This window comes from Saimiri boliviensis, chromosome 1, assembly GCF_048565385.1.
Source record: "Saimiri boliviensis isolate mSaiBol1 chromosome 1, mSaiBol1.pri, whole genome shotgun sequence".
Taxonomy (NCBI): Eukaryota; Metazoa; Chordata; class Mammalia; order Primates; family Cebidae; genus Saimiri; species Saimiri boliviensis.
Genome location: NC_133449.1, coordinates 36106685 through 36130440, shown reverse-complemented (window position 1 = coordinate 36130440; position 23756 = coordinate 36106685). Strand labels below are relative to the sequence as shown.

The window sequence follows — 23756 nt, the reverse complement described above, 5'->3', positions numbered from 1 at the left end:
AATTACATGGATGGTAACCCTATTAAAAGGGCGAATCTAGCTTTCACAACAGAACTTTTATTACTCTTTAGCCATTATAGTGAGAAAATCTATGTAAAATTCCTAAGAACAGGCACTGTGTTTTAAAATATCTTTCCATCTCATATACCGATAGATGCAGAGTGAAAGACTCAGAGTGGCCCTGTCTAGTGGCCAGAAGTCACAAGACAAGGACAGGGAGATGTCCCCATGAGCTCGAGTTATGGCCATTATTCCTCGGCTTATCTACTGGAAATGCCACAAAACTCTATAGCCAGAAGATCTCTTTTATTCCCCATCTATCATTCCAGATATATGCAATGACTTGTGTTTAGGAAACTTGCAAAATCCCCAACAATAAATGCACAATATGTACAATTAGTACAAACTGTACAATTTTTCATCTGCTACTCTGATTATAGGTTTACTATCTGATTGCGATGTATCATTGTCTTTCACTTGACTTTGAGCTTTACTGGAAACAAAAGCATTAGAAGAGAGTAAAAGCCTAGGGAACAGGGGCTGTCCTTGACAGAACTGCCAGCTGTCTCAGTCTCACCTCCTGGGCCTCAGAACAGCATATGGCTTATGTCCATAGGACTAGTTTGGGTCCAGATGTTAGGTGCTAATATACATACGTCCTCTGCTCACAAAGATGCATCACCACAAGTCACAAGAAAGAGAGGGCTTTTGAGTTACTCAGGCCTCACTCTGTGTGCCTGGGCCGTTGACAGGGACAACCATGTGGTTGAAACAGAATCCATTAAGTGTCAGAAGACGGGAACTGGGAGATAATAAATTAATAGTTCATATTTAGTTGATCTCAAGGCAGCAGCAAGCTTTATACGCCAAGTGGACTCTAATTGGAGACATGGTGTTTCTATCTGGAAAAAAAAAACCACTGTAAAGAATAGGCTGGAGAAAGAGAGTCCTGAAATTGACAACCCTGAACTGGGCAAAGGAGCCCAATAGAACACGACAGTGCTATAACATTATGACATGCTCAGAGAACTTTTTTTTATTCTTAAGGAATCTCATCCTGGGAGCACGTCTTCCATATGCTGCTTCTGCTCATTGTTGCTACACTGGGTCTGTGTGACATGTCAAGCAGAAAAAAACGAGTTTCAAAAATATGAACTGATCTAGGCAAATGGCTGTCAGTATAGATTTAGTGACCACTGGTAGAGATGAAGGATTTTTTTTCTTCGTCTTACCTATGCAGTAGGGACAACACTGGCCTTTTCTCAAGACAGGTCTTTCGCAGGATACGGAAGGGCAGGACTCAGAGAAACAGCTAATTACGCTATCGATGCAGATGCAGCTGGTACAAACGTCAGGCTTCCAGGACTCAGCTGCCAGGAATATATCCCCTTCATCATTTTTGCAGTAATTAGGTACGCTGTCATTACGGGTTAAGGGAGGCCGAAAAGGTTGATCTGGAAAAATGAACATAGAGGTCAGCAAAGAAGATGCTTGTTGGCCAGCAACTATGCAACGTAGTGTGTTTCAAAGCACGCCCAGTCATGATGGCCTTGGGTGCCTTCTTAAATAAATGATGAAGTTAACAAATCAGAAAGTCTGATTCAGGAAGCCTCTTGCATTTTTAAACAAAATAACAAAGATCAAAAAAGACCTGTCACAGTTATGCTGTCAGTTGCTTACACAACATCCACTCTTTTTTTTTTTTTTTTTTGAGACGGAGTTTCGCTCTTGTTACCCAGGCTGGGGTGCAATGGCGCGATCTCGGCTCACCACAACCTCCGCCTCCTGGGTTCAGGCAATTCTCCTGCCTCAGCCTCCTGAGTAGCTGGGATTACAGGCACGTGCCACCATGCCCAGCTAATTTTTTGTATTTTTTTAGTAGAGACGGGGTTTCCCCATGTAGACCAGGGTGGTCTCGATCTCTGGACCTCGTGATCCACCCGCCTCGGCCTCCCAAAGTGCTGGGATTACAGGCTTGAGCCACCGCGCCCGGCCTAACATCCACTCTTATCTGTCTTCCTTAGCTTAATGAAATCCCGGTTTTCGCGGGGTAGCCCCAGGACTTGGATTACAATGCATGTAACTAAATGGGACAATCCTGTTCCCTGCTTTCCTAGGATCCTTTGAAACTAGGGTGGCTCCATCACCCGGTTGCAGCTAATGGGATCTGATGGCTAATGAGGGAATTTCTGGGAAAGCTTTCACTGTCTTAAAAGAAGGGTAGATAGGTTCCACCATCATCCTTCCACATTCTTCCTGCCTTGATAGGAGCATGTGATCACCGCTGTGACACCCCTGTCAGAAGAGAAAGGCCTTGACTTCACTGAGCCACTGAATCAAGGCCGATAAACATCTGCCTCCAAATGTCTTGTCATATATGTAAAATAAACCTCTATTACTCAAAAATTGCAGCTGGGTTTTCTCTTACTTGTGGCCATATGCAATCTTGACCAATCAATATTCAGACGAATTCTCATGCCAGACTACCAAACACACCTATGTGTAATATTCCAATGTTCGGAAATTCACACTAATGGCTGAAAGAAATCTAAATCACTCATAAGGATGCAACCACAGAGAAATCATGTGCAAATCAACTGTGTCTTTGCTATTTAAAGAGACCAGAAAGTCCCCAGATCTAGTTACAACTTGCAACAGAAAATGTCACCAGAAAATCCAGATATCACTCTGGGCATTGGTTTCCACTAAAATCAACGATACCTGTTAAGTTCAGGCAGCAATATGATTGAGATATTAGAAAGGAAAATGTAAGTGGGTGGAGTTTCTAGTTTAGAAATGTCATAATCCCACTGATAAGAGAGCACCTCCAATCAACTTCACTAGAGTCTAGACACAGCCACAATCAATGCACACATAATCAAAAGAGTTGTCATATGTTCTTTCCAGAACCAGCTTCATCAACTGTTATTTTTAGCCAAGAACCAGACACTGAGACATATAGTTACCACATGATCCAGAAGCTCTACGTGTCACTTTTTCCTTCCATCCACTCATGAATATATCCTACAGCCAGTAAGTATGATGTGCCGAGAAGGGCCTTTTTGAGGACCAAGGCAGTTACTTCACTGTGGACCTTCTCTGAGGGACAGGGAAGCCAGCATAATGGGATCGGCCCATACCTTGTCCTTTAAACTGGGTAAGTGTATCTGCTATGAGTAGTCCCAAAGGCAGCAGGCACAAGCTGAGGAACAGCCATTGGTATCACGGCGCCATGTGTGCTCTGCCTCTAAATGTCTCGTTTATTTGATCTTTACCAGTGTTTTCACTGGTGTCCCTTTACTCTTTTATTTTCTACCCACCTCTCTCTTCTCTGCCATGCTTCTTTCCAACTCTAAAAATAAAGAAGGTCCAATTTCAGGTATGACGCCACAGATCCCATCCACATAGGTTAGAGATGGCAAGATGGATGACTTTCTCAGTGACCTTTTTGTGGTCATCTATGTCTAGGGATAATTTTTTCTTTAAGAGACTGACCAGTGCTAACTTTTGCTTTGGCTAGAAATAAGGACAACACCCTCTTGTCCACACTAAATCTCCATGTCCCTGTAAATCTCCATGAGGTTTTTGTGACTTATGTTAACTTGGCTCATGCAAGCATTGCCCAATCTTGTGTCTGAAAACTTAAACGAGGAAGCAGGGACAGCAGTGACGAAGCTCTGAAATGAATGAAATGCATAGCCTGGGATCTACAGGGCTCTCACGGAGGCGTGCAAAGAATCCAGAGGACATCAGGATATGCTGGCAGCGATGGTGTGAGAGCTGGAGCTGAGGTACAGTCTGCAGGTTTCCTTCCATGAGGCAGGGGCTCCTAACTTAACCCTGACCGACAATGTCATTTGGAATCTTACCCACAGTATCTCCCTTCTTTGGGCCTCTTTTCTCATTTTTCCTGCTCTAGACCCCCTTCCTTAAACTTCTGTTTCCAAACATTTACTCCTTTGTTTGATCTTTACCAGTGTTTTCACTGGTGTTCCCTTATTTTTTTTTTTATTTTCTACCTTCCTCTCTCTTCTCTGCCATGCTTTTTTCCAGCTCTAAAAATAAAGAAGGAAAGAAAATCTTAAACGTTATGGAAAGAAACAAGCGCGATTTTACCCTCTCTCTTTTGTGTGTTGGTCAAGTAGCTTCACCTACAGGGACGTGCAATCTTTCCTCACATCCTTACAGACCTTGCTTTAAACCCGGCCAGAGAAGAGGGAAAGTTGAAGAAGAAGGAAATGACAAGGCATCCTACAGATGGAAGCATCAGGAGGGATCTGACCCTTCAGAAGCTGTTACCCTGCGGTGGACATATGACTTTTGGACCATTTTAGAATGCAAGTGTCCTAACATTAGAGATGGTATTTTTCTACATGTGCAATATGCCACTTATCAATGCCACTGTTGAGAATTACTGTGATGGGAAGAAACTGATTAATTTGAGTTTTAAGGCTTCTTATCCTTTTGTATCTCAATCCAACTATGAACGAGAAAGGCCAGAAATATCCATTAGGTAAAGAAAAAAAATCCAGGCCTAAGTTCATGAATGAGAAGTTGAAGCCAGGCACATGAGGTGTTGCCTGTTCTTTGGAAACATGGAGAAGAATGCAGGAATACCGCTGCCTTGCTTGGGTAGAGCCCATAGGTCTCTGCACATGCCACCCACGTTAGCATACTCAGAGGTCACATCTCCACATAGCGCTCCTTCTCTGTATAGGTTGCATCTCTGAGTTCAGTAAGGTGTCCCATCAGTGAGTTTGGGCCATTGGTCCTGGAGACATCTCCTCTCTCAGTGCCATGCCCTTAGTCAACTCCTGGGTTCATCAGTCAGATCCTAACACCAGGGGTATTTGCTGCTTTAGGTCCCTGGATTGCCTATGTTCGTGGATTCTCCCTTTCAAGGCATGCCTCTCACTTTATCATTACTGACTTCATGTGAAATATTGGATTGTCTGGCTCTTTTTTTGGTGATGGTAACAGAGTGGGAAATGATAGCTCATGCATATCCTAAAAATACAACACATGTGAACTATTTCTTATACTGAAAAGATGTAGTGCTAATTAAGCTTCTCAGATGAACAATTCTGTATAAACTGGTAAGACTTGGGCTGCCGTGCATGATGACAACAGCCAGCAATGTGGCTGTCCCTGTAAGCTCATCTGATCAATTCCAAAAATGCCATCAACACGAACCTATAAAAAAATATAGACACTGATGATGTTGCACATAATGACAGAACAACAGATCTGGCCAGCTGACAGATGATCCAATGTAAAAAAAAAAAAAAAAGTAATAAAAGGGTTTATGTTCTAAGACTATATATTTAAAGAGTAAATGGTTATTGATTTAAGTTGAAATATGGGAAGAATAACCAAAACAACAAAACAAAACTAGTTGGTCTGTCAACTTGGTAGTTTTACATTTAAATAGCTTTTGAAAAAGTCATATTCTAGTATTAATTAAAAGTACTACTAAAGTTATAGAAAACCAGTAACTTATGTTTAACATCTTGACAAATTTCCTTAAAACAAGTTTCATGACCATAAATTTACTTGCTTAGGTCAGATTATCTGAGAAATAAAAAGTAGAAAATAATAGCACTCCTAATACATGTGCAGGGCTAGTCACTTAATACTTTTTGGTATTAACTTACTAATCATTCCGAGTTTGAGGGGGTGGCATTATGCATACTTGAAAGTTTTCACCACCCTTATATTTTTCAAAGAATTTTATTTACATTATTTATCAATAATCATTCTTCCCATTTGTTACACAAAGATGACTTCTGACATTAACAAAATCATTTGGTTAATCTGGTGCTGTCGGAGAGTCTCTGCTTAGGTATATCCCTCAAGTTTGAGATTTGGGGTTAAGGAAACAATGGCAGGGAGAACCAGTCTCCTTTTTTGTTTCACAGTCATCTCAGGTGGGAGACATATTGAAGGCATAAACAGGTGGGTGATAAAGAGAACACATTCTCTTTAACAGGCTGCCAGCTGTTCCTGACGGGATACCGGTTTGGCACACTCCCACATGGGGCTCACCCTGACCTGCGAGTCCCACAGAATGACAACACCCAGAGCTGTGTCCTTCCCCACCAAGTATACAAGCATGGCGTGGCTTACCGGTACACTGTGGGCAGCAGGAATCCTGGGTGCGTGAGGGGTTCTGGCAGAGCAGTGGTGGGCACACCTCTGTCTCACACAGCACTCGTCCGCTGTGGCAGGTGCACTGAGTACAGGAGTCAATGTTCCATGTTTCTCCTTCCACAAAGTACTCTCCCCCAGGGGCGTGGCAAACGGAGGGAGTGCTGAGCTCTGGCTTCTGCACCACAAAGTCATCTGGGGAATGACAAAGAATCAGAACACAAGACATTATTCATCTGCAATCTTCCCAACTCCTGAAAGCCTGCTGCTGTTTGCTTCAAGGGATAGAAAAGATGAACTGGATGAAGAACATCCTGCTCTATTCTTATCAAGAGAATAGTGAAGAAAATATATTCCATGCATGGAAACAGAAGACAATGGCAAAAGAGCTAATATCAGGTCATGAGGTTCCAAGTGGTTTGAGTCTGTCAACGGTAATGAGAGAATTCAGTAAGATCATTATATTACAGGGAGGGGACTCCCACTCTAGAGACGAGAACAGGGGCCAATTCTGGCATTTCTATGAATGTGTAGGAACCGTCGCAAATTCAGATCTCTCATTTACTGAGTACTTGCTATGGTTCAGTTATTTCCATGCTAAGCACTCTACGTGTGTTATTTCATTTATTCCTTATAATCACCTTATTTTGTGCATGAGGAAACTGAGGGCTCAGGGAGAGACAAGGAAAACTGCAACCCAAGTCTGTGGTTGTTTGGATCACGGATGTGTTTCCAGATTAAATAAAACTTCCAAATGATCGCTGCCCTATGTGCTTTATTATTCCTGGGACCCTGAGTACTTTTATGCTTGGAAGTATGTCCTGCTGTCAAGGAGGCCACACCCAATCTAAACCAGCTGCCAGCAAACTGAGCAGGAATGCTCCCGTAGAATCAACAGTCTGAAAACCCTCACCTGAGACTAAACTTGTGTTTGGCAATATCATCATCAAGAGAGGTAAATGCTGAGGGCAGAGGTAGTTTTGGTCTCTTGGAGAGATGACACTGATAGAGAAGGAGTTTAATGTTGAAAAAATCTGAAGAGGTACTGGGAGTTACCCTGAAGTTTTGCTGGGGAAATGAGAAGTATGAAGACATTAACCATATTCATGTAATCCAAATACAACAAGTTCTTCAAGAAGGTGTTGACAGTGTAGAATCCTGCCGAGAAATAGTCTGGAGACATCACGACTAGCTCATGCTTGGAGCTCGGTGGAAGTCACGCCCCAGAATGGGCCCACACACACAGAGATGCTCAGAGCTGAAATCTCTTTAAGAGTGAATTGCGGCTATGACTTTCAAAGTGGTGGTCAGCATCAGAGTCAACTATTCAAATTCTTCAATGAGGACATGTTTAGCAAAGACCCGGGTACACGTCCCTCCTCTAGGCATTCACACCTGTGATTAAAGCACGGGTCTTCATGCGAACACATGACTTTTTCCTCCCCAAAGAGTCAGCATGGAGTTCTATCACATTGAACTCATCATTTATCCTCTTATGCAGCGAACTCTAGCAGTTTTCCACATTTAACTAGCAAAACATGGGAAAAAGGAAGTAGTTCTGATATGGAGCACTTCTAACTGAACTATGGGTGAACAAAACAAAATAAAACAAGTCATCTCTTCTGCATTCGTGACCTGGTTCTCTACAAGGGTATGGGAGCTGCCTGTCACTCCGATCCTATAGCTGTTCAGGTGCGCAGAATCTCAGAGCTAAAAGGGACTTTAAGTATCCCTCTCCCTCTCCCTGCCACCATGGCAAAAAAGGTCAACTTCTCTTTGAGGCTAGTCTTGCTGCAAAAGGACCAGGCCTCAGGCTCTTGGCCACACCTTTTGCACAGGTGGACTCATGCACAGAAAGAGACACGGAGTTGTAACTGACCAGAGGAAAAAACAATCGTAACTCCAAAATCTGACCGTAGACTTAACTTTTAAAAGAAATTTGATACAAGATTTGAGAGACTTCATTTCTCCCAGGACTTTGGGCAGGCATACTATTTTAACTCTGGGTAAGAAAGTCAATCTTTCTATTTTCCAAATGAGAAAGTGTCTCAATGTGTTTTTCCCTAACTCAAAGTGGACTGCAAAGAGAGGGAAATAATAGATATAAAACTATGTTGAACTCTTTGGATAAAAGGTACTAGATGAGGTTTATGGTTATAATTACTGTTATTTGACAATCATAATTCATAACCCCTTGAATTACAAATCCATTCTGGCTTTTTAGTAACTTATCTTGATTACCATGATTATGATTTTTAATGTTTTGGATGTGTGGTCACTCTAAATCTCCATTTGGCAAGAGTGCTACATGTCTATTAATTTAAAAAAGAGCAATAGCCACAGACTTCAATAATTTTCTCCCTCTCAAATATTACTTTGTATGTGATAAAGTTTTATGAGATAAAACTAGCACCAATCCCCTCAAATTAATGAGGACATTCAGACTAATACGCTATCAACAAAATGGAGAGCTGGAATGTAAGGACATCAGCCCACAAACCTTTACAAAAACGTAGTCCAAAGACCTTACATAACCGAGTCAATCATTCAAAAAGGAGGAGACTCATTTCTAGAATGTTAAAATTTTCTCTGGTCTTTGATTCTTCACTGATGGTGCCTGGATCATTCTGCAGTGGTTGCTGAAAAAACCATACAGCACTGAAAAGTGCTCTGGGGGTCATCCCCTGCAACCTCCCCAGAGTTACAGATGTCTCTAGGGCCCTGCAAGGCAGAAGTCATTTGCTTATGGAGCACACAGATGGCAGCCAGCTTTTACCTGCACATGATGGGCAGCACTGTCCGGGATGAATGGTGGGGTTGCCGCAGGAAGGCACCGGGCAGGTGATCAGAGCACACATTTCCCGTCCATTCAGACAGTAGCATTCCCGGCACCCATCGTGCCAGCTCTCCTCATTTTTATGATGATGACCATCCACGGTCAGACAAGTGCCCGACAGGACAGGTGGCCCGACTGAAGCAGAGACCTCTGGACAGAGAGAAGGCAGCCTGGTAAGAAGCAACTACTGCAAAGAAGAAACAGTCTGCAGAGTCCGTACATGGCCTGGAGCCCAGCCACCAACAGTTAACATCTACACAGGACAGTTTGTGACACGGGACGTATTGATGAAAAGAATTTAAGTCAATATGCTCTCAATTTTGAACAAAAGAGAGAAAAACACCTGCAAATACTTTCTCTCCAATTGGTGGGATGATAGCTGATCTTTTATTCCTTCTACTCTACCTTCCCATATTTCATATAATGAACAAGCACTGATTTTATAACAAATGCTATACACATGTTGAATGTATTTAGAATTGCTCTAGAAGTGTCATCCAATGGGGACATCTGGGCATCTTGCAAATAACAGTTTTGTTCAGCAGAACAATTAAAGCAGTGACTAGATTTTTGTTTACTCCAACCCCTTAAAAACACCGTTAAGGTGATAACTGTCCAGCTTTGAAACATCATAAAACAAAGTTTAGGAATCTGTTATTGTTTAATTTCTGGATCGTGCTGACAAGTACAACATACAGGGACAGGCAGCAGGGCTGGAGCTGGGTTAAGCACAAAAACAGTGGTCAGGGCATATGCTCAGTGGCTTCAGGGATCTCCCTGGCGCAGAAGCCTCAGGCAGCAGGGATACCTGGGCCCTGTGCTTATATACAGCTGTGGGCTGACAAGTGCTTACTCAGCCAAAGGCTAAATTCTCATGGAAAACTGGAAATACAGGAGCAAATGTCTGAGCTATACCCACCCTCTAGAACTTTGAAATGGGGATATTTACTGTTGCAATTTTATGACTCTTACTCCTGAACAGAGGGAGGCTCTATAGAGGTTGAGATAACTGTGCTTTAAGCTAAAGTTCCTGATACAAGTAAAAAGAGCTAGGAAGTGATTGAGTCAATGTGCTTGTTCATCATATGCTTACTTCACATTCTATTCTGAGCTTTTACTTCATAAAAATGAAAGGAAAGGGAGTCCTGTGGGACGGTCCCACAGAGACTGACATTTGTGTGAGAACAGGCAGCAATCACTGAAACCATTTCATTTATAGGATGTCCTTCTGTCCTTAGTTTCGGCGTCCTGGCTGCTTTGAGGGGGAAGGGCCATGCGTATACACTTACCTCTGCACTTGCAGATAAGACAGCCGTGACTGTCCTGTTGGAAACCCAAGGGGCAGATCTTACTGCAGGAGAGCTCTGGACATTTCCTACAGCGACAGATGTCACAGCCATGCTTATTCTTCCTGGGTAATTAAAATTTGTCAGAGGTCAGAAAATCAAAAAGTCTCAAATGATGCCCCAGCACTCAGACCAAGGATCAATAAAGTGATATCGCTATTAAACAGAGTAACTTGACTTTTGCTCTCAAAGACTCCTGGAGTGGTGGGTAATTAGCTCCCTGTGGCCATGACCACCACTCACTCACGACCAAGGTTGAGAGTTGCCCAAGCACTTAACGTGCTTCTAGGATGCAGCGCTCAAAATCCCAATGACATGACTGTTGATTTAATTAGGGAGAGTGGTACACCACAGTAAAAAAAAAAAAAATGTGTAACTCCATGAATAGGAAAGTGAAGATTTTGTTGGTTTATCTGTTTCTTCATGTGTTTCTCCATCCATTTATTGATTCACCCACCCACGCACCTATCCATCCATCCACTCACCCACCCACCCACGTATCCATCCATCCATCCATCCTCTCACCCATCTGTCTCTCCTGCCCTCCCTCATGAAGTATCTGCTGTATGCATAAAGTAGCTCTTTACTCAGCAGGTACATACAAGGGGCACCAACTGCTGCCTGACACTCCCATGTGGTGTCTGGCCAAGATTTCTCTTTTGGTGTGTGTCCCTAAAACATGTGTTCTAGCCAGTGTAATATTCAGTTGTCCAAGGTGGCCAACTGGGTCCTCTCTGAATGTGCTTACTGACAGGAATGCAAAGTGAAATCTGCAATCTTCTAAGAGATTTTTCTCCAAGACGAGAGTAGAACTGGAACGCAGCTTTGATTCTGAACTGTCATGATAGCAAGTGGTTTTAGCTACTATTGTGATAATGCTACTTCATTTTACATTAGTCGTCAGGCTAAGAAATAATCTATCATATTCATATTTCAGGTTAAGAATGATGATGATTCATCATTCTATTTGGGGAATTTTAGTAACAATGTTTCTAATTTAGTTATCCAATGAAAATTAGAAATAAAGCCTCTGCCAAAACTAGAATTTTTAAAGGAAGAAAAATAAAGATGACTGACAGGAGATGGGAAAGAGATGATGGATCTAAGCCGCTCGTAATTAGTAGGACTGGGCCAGGCACAGTGGCTCATGCCTGTAATCCCAGCACTTTGGAGGGCCAAGGCAGGCTGATCACTTGAGCCGCGAGTTCCAGATAAGCCTGGGCAACATGGTGAAACTCTTGTCTCTACAAAAAAAAAACAAACAAAAATTAGCTGGACATGGTGGCGCATGCCTCTAGTCCCAGCTACTCGGGGGTGCTGAAGTGTGAGGACTGTCATCATGGGTGACTGAGGCTGCAGTGAGCCACGTTTGTGCCACTGCACCACAGCCTGGGCGACAGAGCAATACTCTGCTTCAAAAAAAAAGAAAAAAAGAAAGAAAAAGTATTTTTAGCACTACATACATGTATCAAACTGGAAAGACAGATTGAAATGAAAGAGAGCAAAGGAAAAATGATAAGGCGATTTCCCTAAAGGCATACATTTGACATAAACGTAGACATAAGTGCTTATATAGACACTAAAGAAACAAATGTGAAGTGTCTATTCTCCCCCTGGAATAAACTAGATTTTCATGAGGTTTGACTCAATAAGGTACATTAAAAAATATAAGTCATGGCCTTTATCTCCAAGGAAATTCATAAAATCTAATGCTAGATAGAAAATAAAATGCTAAGTAGTTCCAAGGTGAGACACCTAGGCATGGCAGGTAAGGATGCACTGCTTTCAAGTGAATGGGGGTCTTCAATTCATCTTAAAGTATGTGTTAAGTAAGTAATCACAAACGGACCCCTGGGACAACTGTGAAGAGCTGTAGCACTTCCAACACTAGGACCTCACAATTCCATCTCCTCACCTTCCCAGCAGTGTCTAAAGCACTCTGCTATGGGAAAGTTTCACATAACAGGCACAAAGGGTGTGTCTGGCCCAACTCCGTAAAAAATAAGAGTAAAACTTGATTCTCTTCTTTGGCTATACAACCTTTTCCTTGCTTTCTGAATCATCTAACAAAACAAATGTAGATATTCTGGGCTCAATACATCACAGAATAATTCACAAACAACATATAAAACAAATTAAGTAGGAACATTTCACCAAGGGATACTTCATAACAGCTTTTCTGAATTAAGAAATACGTACAGCAATCCCAGTGGACAATACTTGTCACAGATTATGGGTCTGCACTTCTTGGGCCTTGGGCGGCACTCACAGATCTCACAGTTTTGGGCATCAGTTAGGAAACCAAAGGGACAGTCCAAGGTGCAGCCTTGTTTACGTTCTGAGCACAGTTCCTCGCCTGTGAAGATATACAGACGGCACGTTTTTCCAAAGATGAATAGGGCAGAACACATTGATGCTAAAATACCGTCCCCGAATCCTCCACACTTCCATAGATTTAAATTTCTCAGCTCTACCACAGCACTGATTATCATTAAAAAGAATAGACTGTGCTATTTCATGTTTATCACATCACTCCACGTTTTAGTAATAATCAAAATAAAGGCCCAACTTTGAAATACATAGATTTCTAAAGTGTACTCAAATCTGTTAGGCTTTGAGTGAAGAGCAGGCTGATAATTATTATGACAGATCATTTTCCCATGAACTTTATAAATTACTTCAAACCACTGATGACGATTTATGTTATGTGAGAATTAGAAATTTACAGTTCGATTTTTATTGTGTTTTATTTCTACTACATGTCCATAATAATGCATGTTCTTTTTTCTTTTTTTTTTTCTTTTGAGACAGATCTCTCGCTCTGTCACTCATGCTGGAGTGCAGTGGCATGATCTCAGCTCACTGCAACTTCAGTCTCCTGGGTTCAAGCGATTCTCCTACCTCAGCCTCCAGAGTTTCTGGGACTACAGGCATGCGCCACCATACCCAGCTAATTTTTCGATTTTTAGTAGAGATGGGGTTTACCATCTCTACTAAATGTTGCCAAGCTCATCTCAAACTCCTCACTTCAAGTGATCTGCCTGTCTCAGCCTTCCAAAGTGCTGGGATTACAGGCGTGAGTCATTGCCCCCATTCCATAATACATGTTTTTAAACGTCTACATAATAATTACTTTTATGTGTGTTAGATACCATCATATAATACTGCACATTGTATGCAGCATAAGGGATTTCTTACTATTCCTTTAAAAGAAGTACATCTCTTCTAACATGATAGTGATGAAAATAATCAGTGCTACATTTAGATATGTTTTTTTCTCTATGTGCTGACAAGTACCCAGGTATTTGGATATATTTACAGAATTGGCTTTTTAGTTAACTGGCTAAAAAATGTGTGTGCTGAAAAAATATTCACATTAATGTTTAAGTAACCACTATTTGAAGTGTTCACAGTATCCCTTGTTAGCAGAATCTGGCGTAATGTTTAACTGTCTTCCATTAGTCAGTTACAACACTATTTTGGAAGAACAAAAAAGGAAAGTAGCAATGATGACTATCAGCATTATTAGCTTAATAGAAGTCTTCTGAAATGATGTTAAAAGGCTCAAGCCTGTAATCCCAGCACTTTGGGAGGCCGAGGTGGGTAGATCACGAGGTCAAGAGATCGAGACCATCCTGGTCAACATGGTGAAACCCCGTCTCTACTAAAAATACAAAAAATTAGCTGGGCATGGTGGTGCGTGCCTGTAATTCCAGCTACTCAGGAAGCTGAGGCAGGAGAATTGCCTGAACCCAGGAGGCGGAGGTTGTGGTGAGCCGAGATCGCGCCATTGCACTCCAGCCTGGGTAACGAGCGAAATTCCGTCTCAAAAAAAAAAAAAGAAAAAAAAAAAAAGGCTACATAAGGCTTACCAGAGAAAAAGGGAAATGTTTAAAAAAAAAAAAAAAAAGCATGCTTAGTCATATAAATTAAGCAAGTTGAGACCTGTGTGAATTAAACATAGAATTTGAGAGCATCAAATTTAAAGTAAGGAAGTTAGTATGGTGATGGCAAAAGTACGGCAATGTTTGAATGTTGTTCTACATGGATTGGTGAAATGAGAAGCAGAGTCTATTATTAGAACGATGAACAAATTTTATATTTTATCTGAATATCCTTTAAACATGAATACTGTAATAATGCGGAAGTCACTAGGAAAACAGAACGAATCTGTCCCCTTAACACACAAATCTTATGAACTAAAATTTAATCTTAACTATAGTGAATAGGTGAAATGGGTCCATGTTTTACATAACTATTTCAAGATAGCATCTTTTATGACTCTTAGTTGGCAATATTTGCATATTTAATTTGCTATCTTTTAAAAAGAAAAATGCGATTTATGGTATAATTTTCTACTCTGTCATTATCATAAACCTTTTATTACACATATAAATATAACCTCATGGGCTTGTATTACACTGTAAAGCAACTGATTACTAATTTGCATCCTTAAAAGAGAAATTCTAAATGGTTCATTTAGAAATTTCTAATTATATGACTTGAAAGGTCATAATTTTTCATTCCCCATTATTAAGGGAATCGTGAAGGAAGAAGACTTTATTAGCCAAATTTCTTTCTCTAAACACAGATCTAAATTGTCAACTCATTTTTCTGTCATAAGGATTTTTAGGTCATGACAACAAACGGATTATGTTGGGAAGTAGATGAATTAAAAACATCCTGAAAACTTCCCAGAGTCAACATCTCTTGGGATTAAATTCCTTGAAACTTTGGAGTCTGAGCAGCTTGGTGCCTTTATTTTCTGGTCCTGCAATGAAGAAGCAGTTTTTCCATAGACCTTGATCTAGAATGTGCTTCATCTTTAAAGAAAACTGTTGTGTCTCCATTCAAGTTTAAACAATGTGATAAAAACCAGTCTGTCATTTACCACTGCTTTGCAATGGAAGGGAATTTCAAACAAAGGTTGGTACATTTAAATAAAAATACAGAACATTCATTAGAAGGAGACTAGCTCTGCCTCCTAGCAGTGGGAAGCTCTAGTGCTGCCCTGAATTGGGACCACTTTCCTGAATGCTCCGCTCTGACCCATCTACATTCAGCTTCCCGAAAGAGGGAGCTCTAGGGCCGGGCCCTGGATTCCTCAGGCACACTGTATGGGCCAGGCGTCCCCAAACTACGGCCCACGGGCCGCACGCGGCCCCCTGAGGCCATTTATCCGGTCCCCTGCCGCACTTAAGGAAGGCGGGCACCTCTTTCATTGGTGGTCAGTGAGAGGAGCACAGTATGTGTCAGCCCTCCAACGGTCTGAGGGACAGTGAACTGGCCCCCTGTGTAAAAAGTCTGGGGACACCTGGTATAGGGACTACCATGGTATTTAGTACAGAGCGGGTATTAAATAAGTATTTGCCAAATAAATACATCAATCAATGTTCTCGTTACCTCCTACTCCACTGTCATCAAGACTGCCATATTATCAGAGAATCGACAGCATGAAAATCATCACTCTGATAGTACTGAAATTTTCCCAAAACACTGGCAGTTGCCAAAAGATCTCAAAATACCATCTTCTAGTTCAGAAATAGACAACATTGAAGACTGGAAGGTAGTCCTAAATCCACATGTCAATTATGAAACTTTCTGAAGAGAAATGTATCATCATGGCAAACTTTTAAAGAGCGGATCGACTGCAGGTGGCTCGAACTTAATAATCCCAGCACTTTGGGAAGCTGAGGTGGGAGAACTGCTTGGGGCCAGGAGTTTGAGACTAGCCTATGCAACATAGGGAGACCCTGCGTCTGCCAAAAAATAAAACAGCTGGGTGTGGTGGACAGCACCTGTAATCCCAGCTACTGATTACTAATTTGCTTCCTTAGAAGAGAAATTATAAATGGTTCATTTAGAACCATTTACATAAATAAGAATTAAGGGAGGCTGAGGCAAGAGGATTACTTGAGCCCAGGAGGTCTAGGCTGCAGTGAAAGCTATGATTGTGCCACTGCCTGGGAGACAGAGCAAGAACCTGTGTCTTAAAAAATAAACATAGAAACATAGAGAGCAGAACAGAGATTAGAAAAACAGTATTTATAGAAGGGTAGGGGTTTACATGTTTGCTTGCAAAGCTTTAGTACATCACTTGAGGCAACCATGGAGAAAAAGGTGGCTTTATGTTCATAATTTTTCAGCATTGTGACTTTACTGTGATCTAAAAATGCTTTCTAATCCATGGGGGGAAGTTACCATTGAAGAGAAAGTGATGAATAATGGCAAAGCACAGGGCCAGTACAGCATGGCCGATCAATAGCAACTATGCAGTGAACACTGTTCATTCTGGAAAAAAAGAAACGTTTGCTCCTGTGCGCGCCTCTGCTCAAAACATGACACGATTATGGGGAGGGGCATTCATTCTTTATTATCTATAAATACAATGTAACTCCCATGTAGAACACGCTGTGGGTGATGTCCCTCAGACAAGCACACATACTTCTTTGCTGCAGTACACCAGGTCCTCAAATAGCAATGGTTTTGTTCAGCGTCACTGTGTCATAACTTTAACGAGGGGAATAAAAATCAATTCTCGGCTGGGGCCACTCTCTGTGTGGAGACTGGATGCTCTCTCCATGCTGTGTGGGTTTTCTCTGGCTACTCTCACATCCCAAAGATGTGCACAGTAGGTGAACTGGAGTGTCTACATGGTCCTAATCCGTGTGTACGCGCCACAGACTGCAGTAAGTGAGCTGGAAAATGAATACAAATTCTTATGAAATAAAAATTTGTAAAGCAGGTCTCCTCTTTACGTATTTCTTCCTAAGTGTGAATGAAATGGAGGTGCACTCAGGCAGCACACACTGATGTTCCTTTTGAAATGCCGAACAAAACGCTAACCTAAAGACAGTGTAAGTATGCATCTTCCTTGTAGTCTCAACTTGCCAAATGACAGTAACATGTTGTGACTTCCTTCAAAGGCAGTTGAAGAAAATTGCTTCTTTGAACTTAATGATGAAAGATTTTGTGTGAAGTGACCAAAGTCGTAGATAAGCATGAGCAGGTGGCCAACATTTTGTAACAGCAAAACCCAGGTGCAAGTGGTAGGTGACGTGACTGGACACAATGAGATCTGTATTTTCAGTTTTTGAAAATTCAGAAAAAAACGGATTAATATATATGAGCCTATGTTAAGAAAGACATAGCTTTCTTAATGTAAGAGGCATTAGAAGGATTAAAATATAAATACTTCATGACAATTAGCAATTATCTTGGTGTTAAAAACCAAGGTTGGCCATTTGAGAAAACATAGGCTGCTAAGGCACCTCCAGCGAACGTGGCTTTCTAAAGGGAGGTATAAAAGGCATGTGTGCAGCAGGGACTGACCCTTCCCCCAACAGAATCAAGTGTAGGAAGGCAGGACACCCCCAAATGGGTAGAGGCTTATAGAACATTTAAAGATGGCAATAACTACAAGCTCAAAAAGAGGTTGGTTGGTTGGTTGTTTTTTGAAACAGGGTCTTGCTCTGTCACCCAGGCTGGAGTGCAGTGGCACCATCACAGCTAACTGTAGCCTCAACTTCCTGAGCTCAAGAGATACCCCCATTTTAGACTCCTGAGTATGGAACTACAGGCTTTCACTATCATGCCTGGCTAATTTTTGTTATTTTTTGTAGAAATGGGGTTTTGCCATGTTGCCCAGAGCTGGTTTCAAACTCCTGAAGTCAAGCAATCCATCCACCTTAGCCTCCCAAGAGCTGGGATTACAGGTGTGAGCCACCACACCCGGCCAACAAGAGTTTTATAAACTCAGTTTTAGCACTAACTACACTGGGCAGATAGTGTGATGGCCACATGTAGCTGAGAAAACGGATCGATTTAACTCCCATTTTGTATCTTCTTCTTCAAAAATATTTTTACAAAAGTGACAAATAATTAAGGTTAAGTGGAATGTTAAAGCCTGAGATAATTGATAAATGAGAACGTGAACATCTGTCTACATTAAGTCCAAGCCTCTGAGCCATGGTAACTATACTCACAGGCCCACAGAAAAAGGGCTTATTACAGAACCACTATTACATTTGAGAAAGAGTGAAGAGAACACAAAGAGATTTAAGAAAATAGGTCAAATGTCAATTCAAAAGGGACACAGTGTTCTAAAACATTCACAACTGAAAATTCTTCAGAAATAATTGTTAAATATATGATCTGTGACATTTACGCAAATAAACCACTGAGTACCAGGAGCCAGCAGAGATTCTGGAAAAACAAGCCAGGCCCCTATAACTTCAGTTCATTTTAAAGACAGGGTTTCCAGCAAAGGAATGCTCTGATGTATTTTGTAACGGTATTTTGATTTCAGACAAGATATGGGACAAGTGTCTTTCAAGATTTCTTGTGGAGATATGTGCTGTCAGCTAAATAACTCTACTCAAGAAGTGACTGGCTATGTTTAACATCATTCTGTAGGTCTTTGTCCTTGGTTCTGTGCAGTTTATTTTAATTCAGGGATTTAGATGAGGACATGTAAGTTGTGCTTACTTAATATAAGCTGGGTGGCATAAAGTATAAGATCATATTATCAAGATTCAAAAATAGCCCAACTAGTTAGAAATGGTTTAAAACAATCAGGATAATCTCTTGTTATATTTGGCCGGGTATTTATATCATTAAAAAAAAATTAAACGTTCTATTACAGAACAGATAAGAACCACCTAACAGAAGGTGATGTAAAAAAAGTTCCTAGTGTTTTTAGGTACTTAGAACCTCAATATCAGCCAAAGACGGGCAATTCAAGGAGCTAATGCAAACTGAGGCCACACAGTAGTGCTGCACTCCGCAGACCAAATTCTGGAGTACCTTTTTCTTTTTGAGACAGTGTCTTGTGCTGTCGCCCAGGCTGGAGTGCAGTAATGCAATCTCAGCTCACTGCGATCTTCACCCCACCCGTCCGCAGGCTCAAGTGATTCTCCCACCTCAGCCTCCTGAGTAGCTGGGACGACAGGCACACACCACCGCACCCAGCTATTTTTTTTGTATTTTTGGTAGAGATGGGAATCTCGCCATGCTACCAGGCTGGTTTGAACTCCTGAGCTCCAGTGATCCACCAGCCTTGGCCTCCCGAAGTGCTGAGTTTACAGGTGTGAGCCACTGTGCCTGGCCATTCTGGAGTATCTTGATTGCGGGCCACTTTTTATGTAAGGACAATGACATCTTGTGTGTCAAAGGATGGAAAAGATCCAGAAAGTTCTAGAAACTGTCACCTAAGGAATGGCCAAGGGGAATGAGAGTGTTTATTCTGGTAGAATTAGAGGAATTCAAAATATGTGCATGTGTATTATTTTTTTCTGGAAGAAATGCAATATATTCTAGTTTTAGAGGCAGGGCCTGGACACGACTGGAATCTACATGGAGGCAGAGCTGGGGTCAACAAAGTGAAGCACACTCAAAGGATTATGGCTGTCGTATGTGGAATGTGACACTGTATGTGTGGGTGACCTCTGTGTCACTGGATGACCTTGGCAAGTGTACTACAGGGAGAGCCTTCTCGGTGGCTGGAAGAATGCACTCTGGGTTGCACTCCTGATGCAACTGCACATCAAGGAAACAGAGACAAAAGCCACAATAAAGAAGCAGTTCTTTTCTCCCAAACGACTATGTATTTGTGTTAAAAATAACTTTTTTCCCCCTTTTTTCAGGTTGTCGAGAGAATGTCTCAACAGGAGTGAAAAAGATATTCAATCACATAATGTGCTTTGACAGTATCATATTAGGCCTCAGAAAAAACATACGGTCTCCTGTCTACTCACTGTTTATGCACTGACAGGTCCGACAACCATTGTGATCACGCTGGAAACCATTAACGCAGTCCTTCCCTGTCAGAGTGCAGTTTGATAACTCCCCACATGCAGGTGGATCAATTGTGATGATGGTTGGTTCTGATAATAAAAAGATATAAAAATGATCAATGAAACATATGATTACCTCCTAGATGCTATTCAATTTTTGAAATCCTATGCCATAATGTTACAAAAATCTAATCAACAATTGTCATCAAATCCCACACTTTTATGCTCTAGTAATATCTTTAACCCCTGAAACAGATATATTTGTATTCAGATTTTTGAAAATGTGAACACTCTACTTCTTTGTGTTTGAGCAATTCATGCAGTTTTTGGTACCTCCACACAGTTCTTCTCTGATGGTCACTGCTACTGGAAGCAGACAGAGGTTAAAATGAACTCCATTTAAACTGTTAACTGCTCTTCTATTTCTTTCTGATGTTTTCTGAGTTTATTTTTTATAATAATCAGGACACAGCTGTCAACTGTCAATTATCTCACTCTCATTCTGTAATACTTCTGAAATCTGTTACCATTTTTTTTTTCCAATTAGTAAATCAGTTTTTGAAGCTAGTTTAAAACACCCGGATTTCTCTTATCTTTTATGTGGCACTCCCTCACTCATGATAGATGATATGACAGATAACTATACACTTATCCTCAGGGCCCAGAGAGTGGCAGAGGGAGATACAAGCGTTCAGGAGAAAGAGTGAGCAGCCATGCTGGGAAGGACACCAAACAAAGCAAGACCAGAGGAGATGCTTTACCTTACCTGCCATATTGATAAAGACTTGCTTTGGGGAATAACAGCAACTACGTATACTTACATAAGGCATATTTTGTGTTTATGTGAGGTTTAAAGTGCTGTTCGCAAATGCCTTCCAGCTTCCCCATATTCCAGTGAGGTGGGTGCTATTATTATCCTCTCTTTACAGATGAGGAAATCTAGCACACTGACTTGCCCATGGTTACAGCATTAGTTTGTGGGGGACCCAGGACTGAAACCCAGGCAGTCTGACTCCAGTCACACTCTCAGCTTCTGCGTAACACAGTATCTGTGGTAATGGTACCTGTTTCTTAATGTATCAATAAGGGACAGTTTACATAATGCCAGGTTGTAAGGACGGTGTTGCCAAATGGAACAGAGGCACTGACGTATTTATGGAACATCTTCTCAACCAAAACACACTAACATCTTCAAAGTAAGCTGTTGCTCACAGTATCTTTGTGAAAGAGCTAAGTACAGAAAGTCTCTATCTACATTTTCACAGATGGAAAATATGAGGTGCAGAGAGGGTAACTGGCTTATCTAAGTTTACATAGCAACCCAGGAGCAGGCTGGGAATAGAACAGAACAGAAGTTCCTAATCTTCTGTCCAACACTCTATCCATTAGTCCACACTGTCTTCTCAAGTTTCATCTCCTGTTACCAGGAAAGAGATCAAAATAAGTGTTTTAGCTGCCACCGCTGAGATCAAGAGTTCTAAATTTTTATCCATCTTCTAAAAGGGAACAGTGATTCAGTTCGTCACAGGTAGCAGGCAATGACTTATTAAAGAGATGCTTAGATCAGCATTTTCCCAGTAAAAAAAGGTATGAAGTGAATATAGCACATTCTCTATTTTTATTACAACACACGGTTTGAACGGCACCTTACTGAAATTTTTATATAAACTTTTCACTGCTATAATTTCTAATTTCCTTCAATAACCAAGGTATTCTTTCTGACAGATAACTGTAAACATCAAAAAGTAACTGAAGTTTAGTTGTTTTAAGATATCCTGAATTAGATACAGTACTGCTGCTCTCCTCAATTGCCTTAAAATTTAATACAAACATCTTTAGTTGTCAAACTTATTAGTCTTTCTTTTATTACTACTTTTACCAGCTATCCAAAACAATGATTCTATTCCACCCTTCAGCTCAAGACTGCCAGTGTTCTGTCACAATTATGCTAACCACAAATGTAAGAGAGAGCGTAAGACATGTATCAGGTTTAAGGAAACCTACCACAGGCTATCCCAGTGAGGAAGGACTTTTATGTTCTAGAGTGATTAGGGCAAAGATGAGGGATGAATGCTGAACTCTGTGCACACTGCTTTTACAGACAGCTTGTAGGTAAAGAAATGTCTTAAGCACATCACACATACCAAAATCTTCTATTCTTTATTGACATTTAAGATGTGAAATTTATGAGACAATTTTGCCTTCAGAAAATATACTATGGAAAACTGTATGTTGAAAAATGCATAATCATCATAGAGTAGTACGGAATTTTAGCAGCGGATTTGCTTAGAGAATCCACTGTCCAACTTTCAGAAAGACGACCTTCCACCTCTAAATCATATTTGCTCTCAATAGTGATATATGTGCTGTGTGTGCTTTTTTTTTTTTTTTTTTTTGCATATATTATGATTAAAGGAACAAACAGACTGGGTTGTCTGAGGATCAGAACCACAACGCTGACTTGGGCAGCCCCGTATCAGTCATGGAAGCCAATCTATTCAAACGGCTTTAACAGTTAGGTAGACAGTCACAGATGTACATCGAACGTACATTTCTTCAGGAGAGGAAATATGTTCAGTATGTTTTCCTAAAATATTCAGCATAACAGGTTTTGTTCACTTTAACAAATACAAATGCATAAAAGGGCTGTTCAGTATGTCCTGGTCCTACAGTGTGTGTGTTAAATATTTCAGGTAAAACAAGTCCTATGGGATACCTTCCAAGCCTCAATGCTATATAGCATGCAAAAAGCAAAAAATCACTTTGTACCTCTAAAATTAACATTTTCCCACTCACTTATGACCTATATTAGATGAAAGAAACTGGGAAGGATAGTCATTTCAAATTTTTACACCCTCAATATTTAACATTAAACACAGAAAAAATCCAACAAAATCTTTTATTCATGAAAACTTTCAATATATTTTGGAACCATTTAATTTCCCCTCGATAGATTAGGCAGAACACAATAGTCACTGCGATACGTTAAACACAGCTAGAAGTCTAGGTTTTCTTAAAAAGACATTTAAACGCTTGGCATCCCATTTTATTACATTTAAAAAATACAACTAATTTTCCCACTCAGATACAAACTGGAACAAATCTTAAAGGTTTTTTTTCTGGGTGGTAACGCATGTTTCTTGAGTCCTTAATGCTAATATCCTACGTCACTGGATTAACCACCGAGTTGTAATAAACATATTTGCAGGCAACTGAAGTCATACATTACATCGAGGCCTTTCGTCATTCTCCCAACATTTGAGTGCTTGGTTTCCTATCATGTGAGGCCCTATCTAGAGAGTTAGATTTCTATGAGAACAACATTACAACAAAAATATGACCTGTAAGTACACGGACTATCTACCTATTCATAAATTATCTAGAAAAAAAATGTTGTATTATTGTTAAAGATGCCTGAGTTTGCTTCCAGTCATATATATATATATATTTTTTTTGAGACGGAGTTTCGCTCTTGTTACCCAGGCTGGAGTGCAATGGCGCGATCTTGGCTCACCGCAACCTCCGCCTCCTGGGTTCAAGCAATTCTCCTGCCTTAGCCTCCTGAGTAGCTGGGATTACAGGCACGCGCCACCATGCCCAGCTAATTTTTTTGTATTTTTAGTAGAGACAGAA

The 23756-nt window shown here is 40.9% G+C and overlaps 1 protein-coding gene across 3 annotated transcripts in view; it reads right to left on the bottom strand.

Annotated features, from left to right (window-relative positions):
• CRIM1 (cysteine rich transmembrane BMP regulator 1) overlaps positions 1–23756 on the bottom strand; it is a 194160-nt gene that overhangs the window by 25755 nt on the left and 144649 nt on the right. For all 3 annotated transcript variants that reach the window (XM_039477760.2, XM_039477770.2, XM_039477775.2), the window contains 6 exons: positions 20085–20213; positions 12529–12685; positions 10273–10394; positions 8924–9133; positions 6127–6342; positions 1233–1454 (listed from right to left, as the gene is read on the bottom strand). In XM_039477760.2, coding sequence (XP_039333694.1) covers positions 1233–1454; positions 6127–6342; positions 8924–9133; positions 10273–10394; positions 12529–12685; positions 20085–20213 — 1056 coding nt within the window. The remainder of the gene's footprint in view (positions 1–1232; positions 1455–6126; positions 6343–8923; positions 9134–10272; positions 10395–12528; positions 12686–20084; positions 20214–23756) is intronic.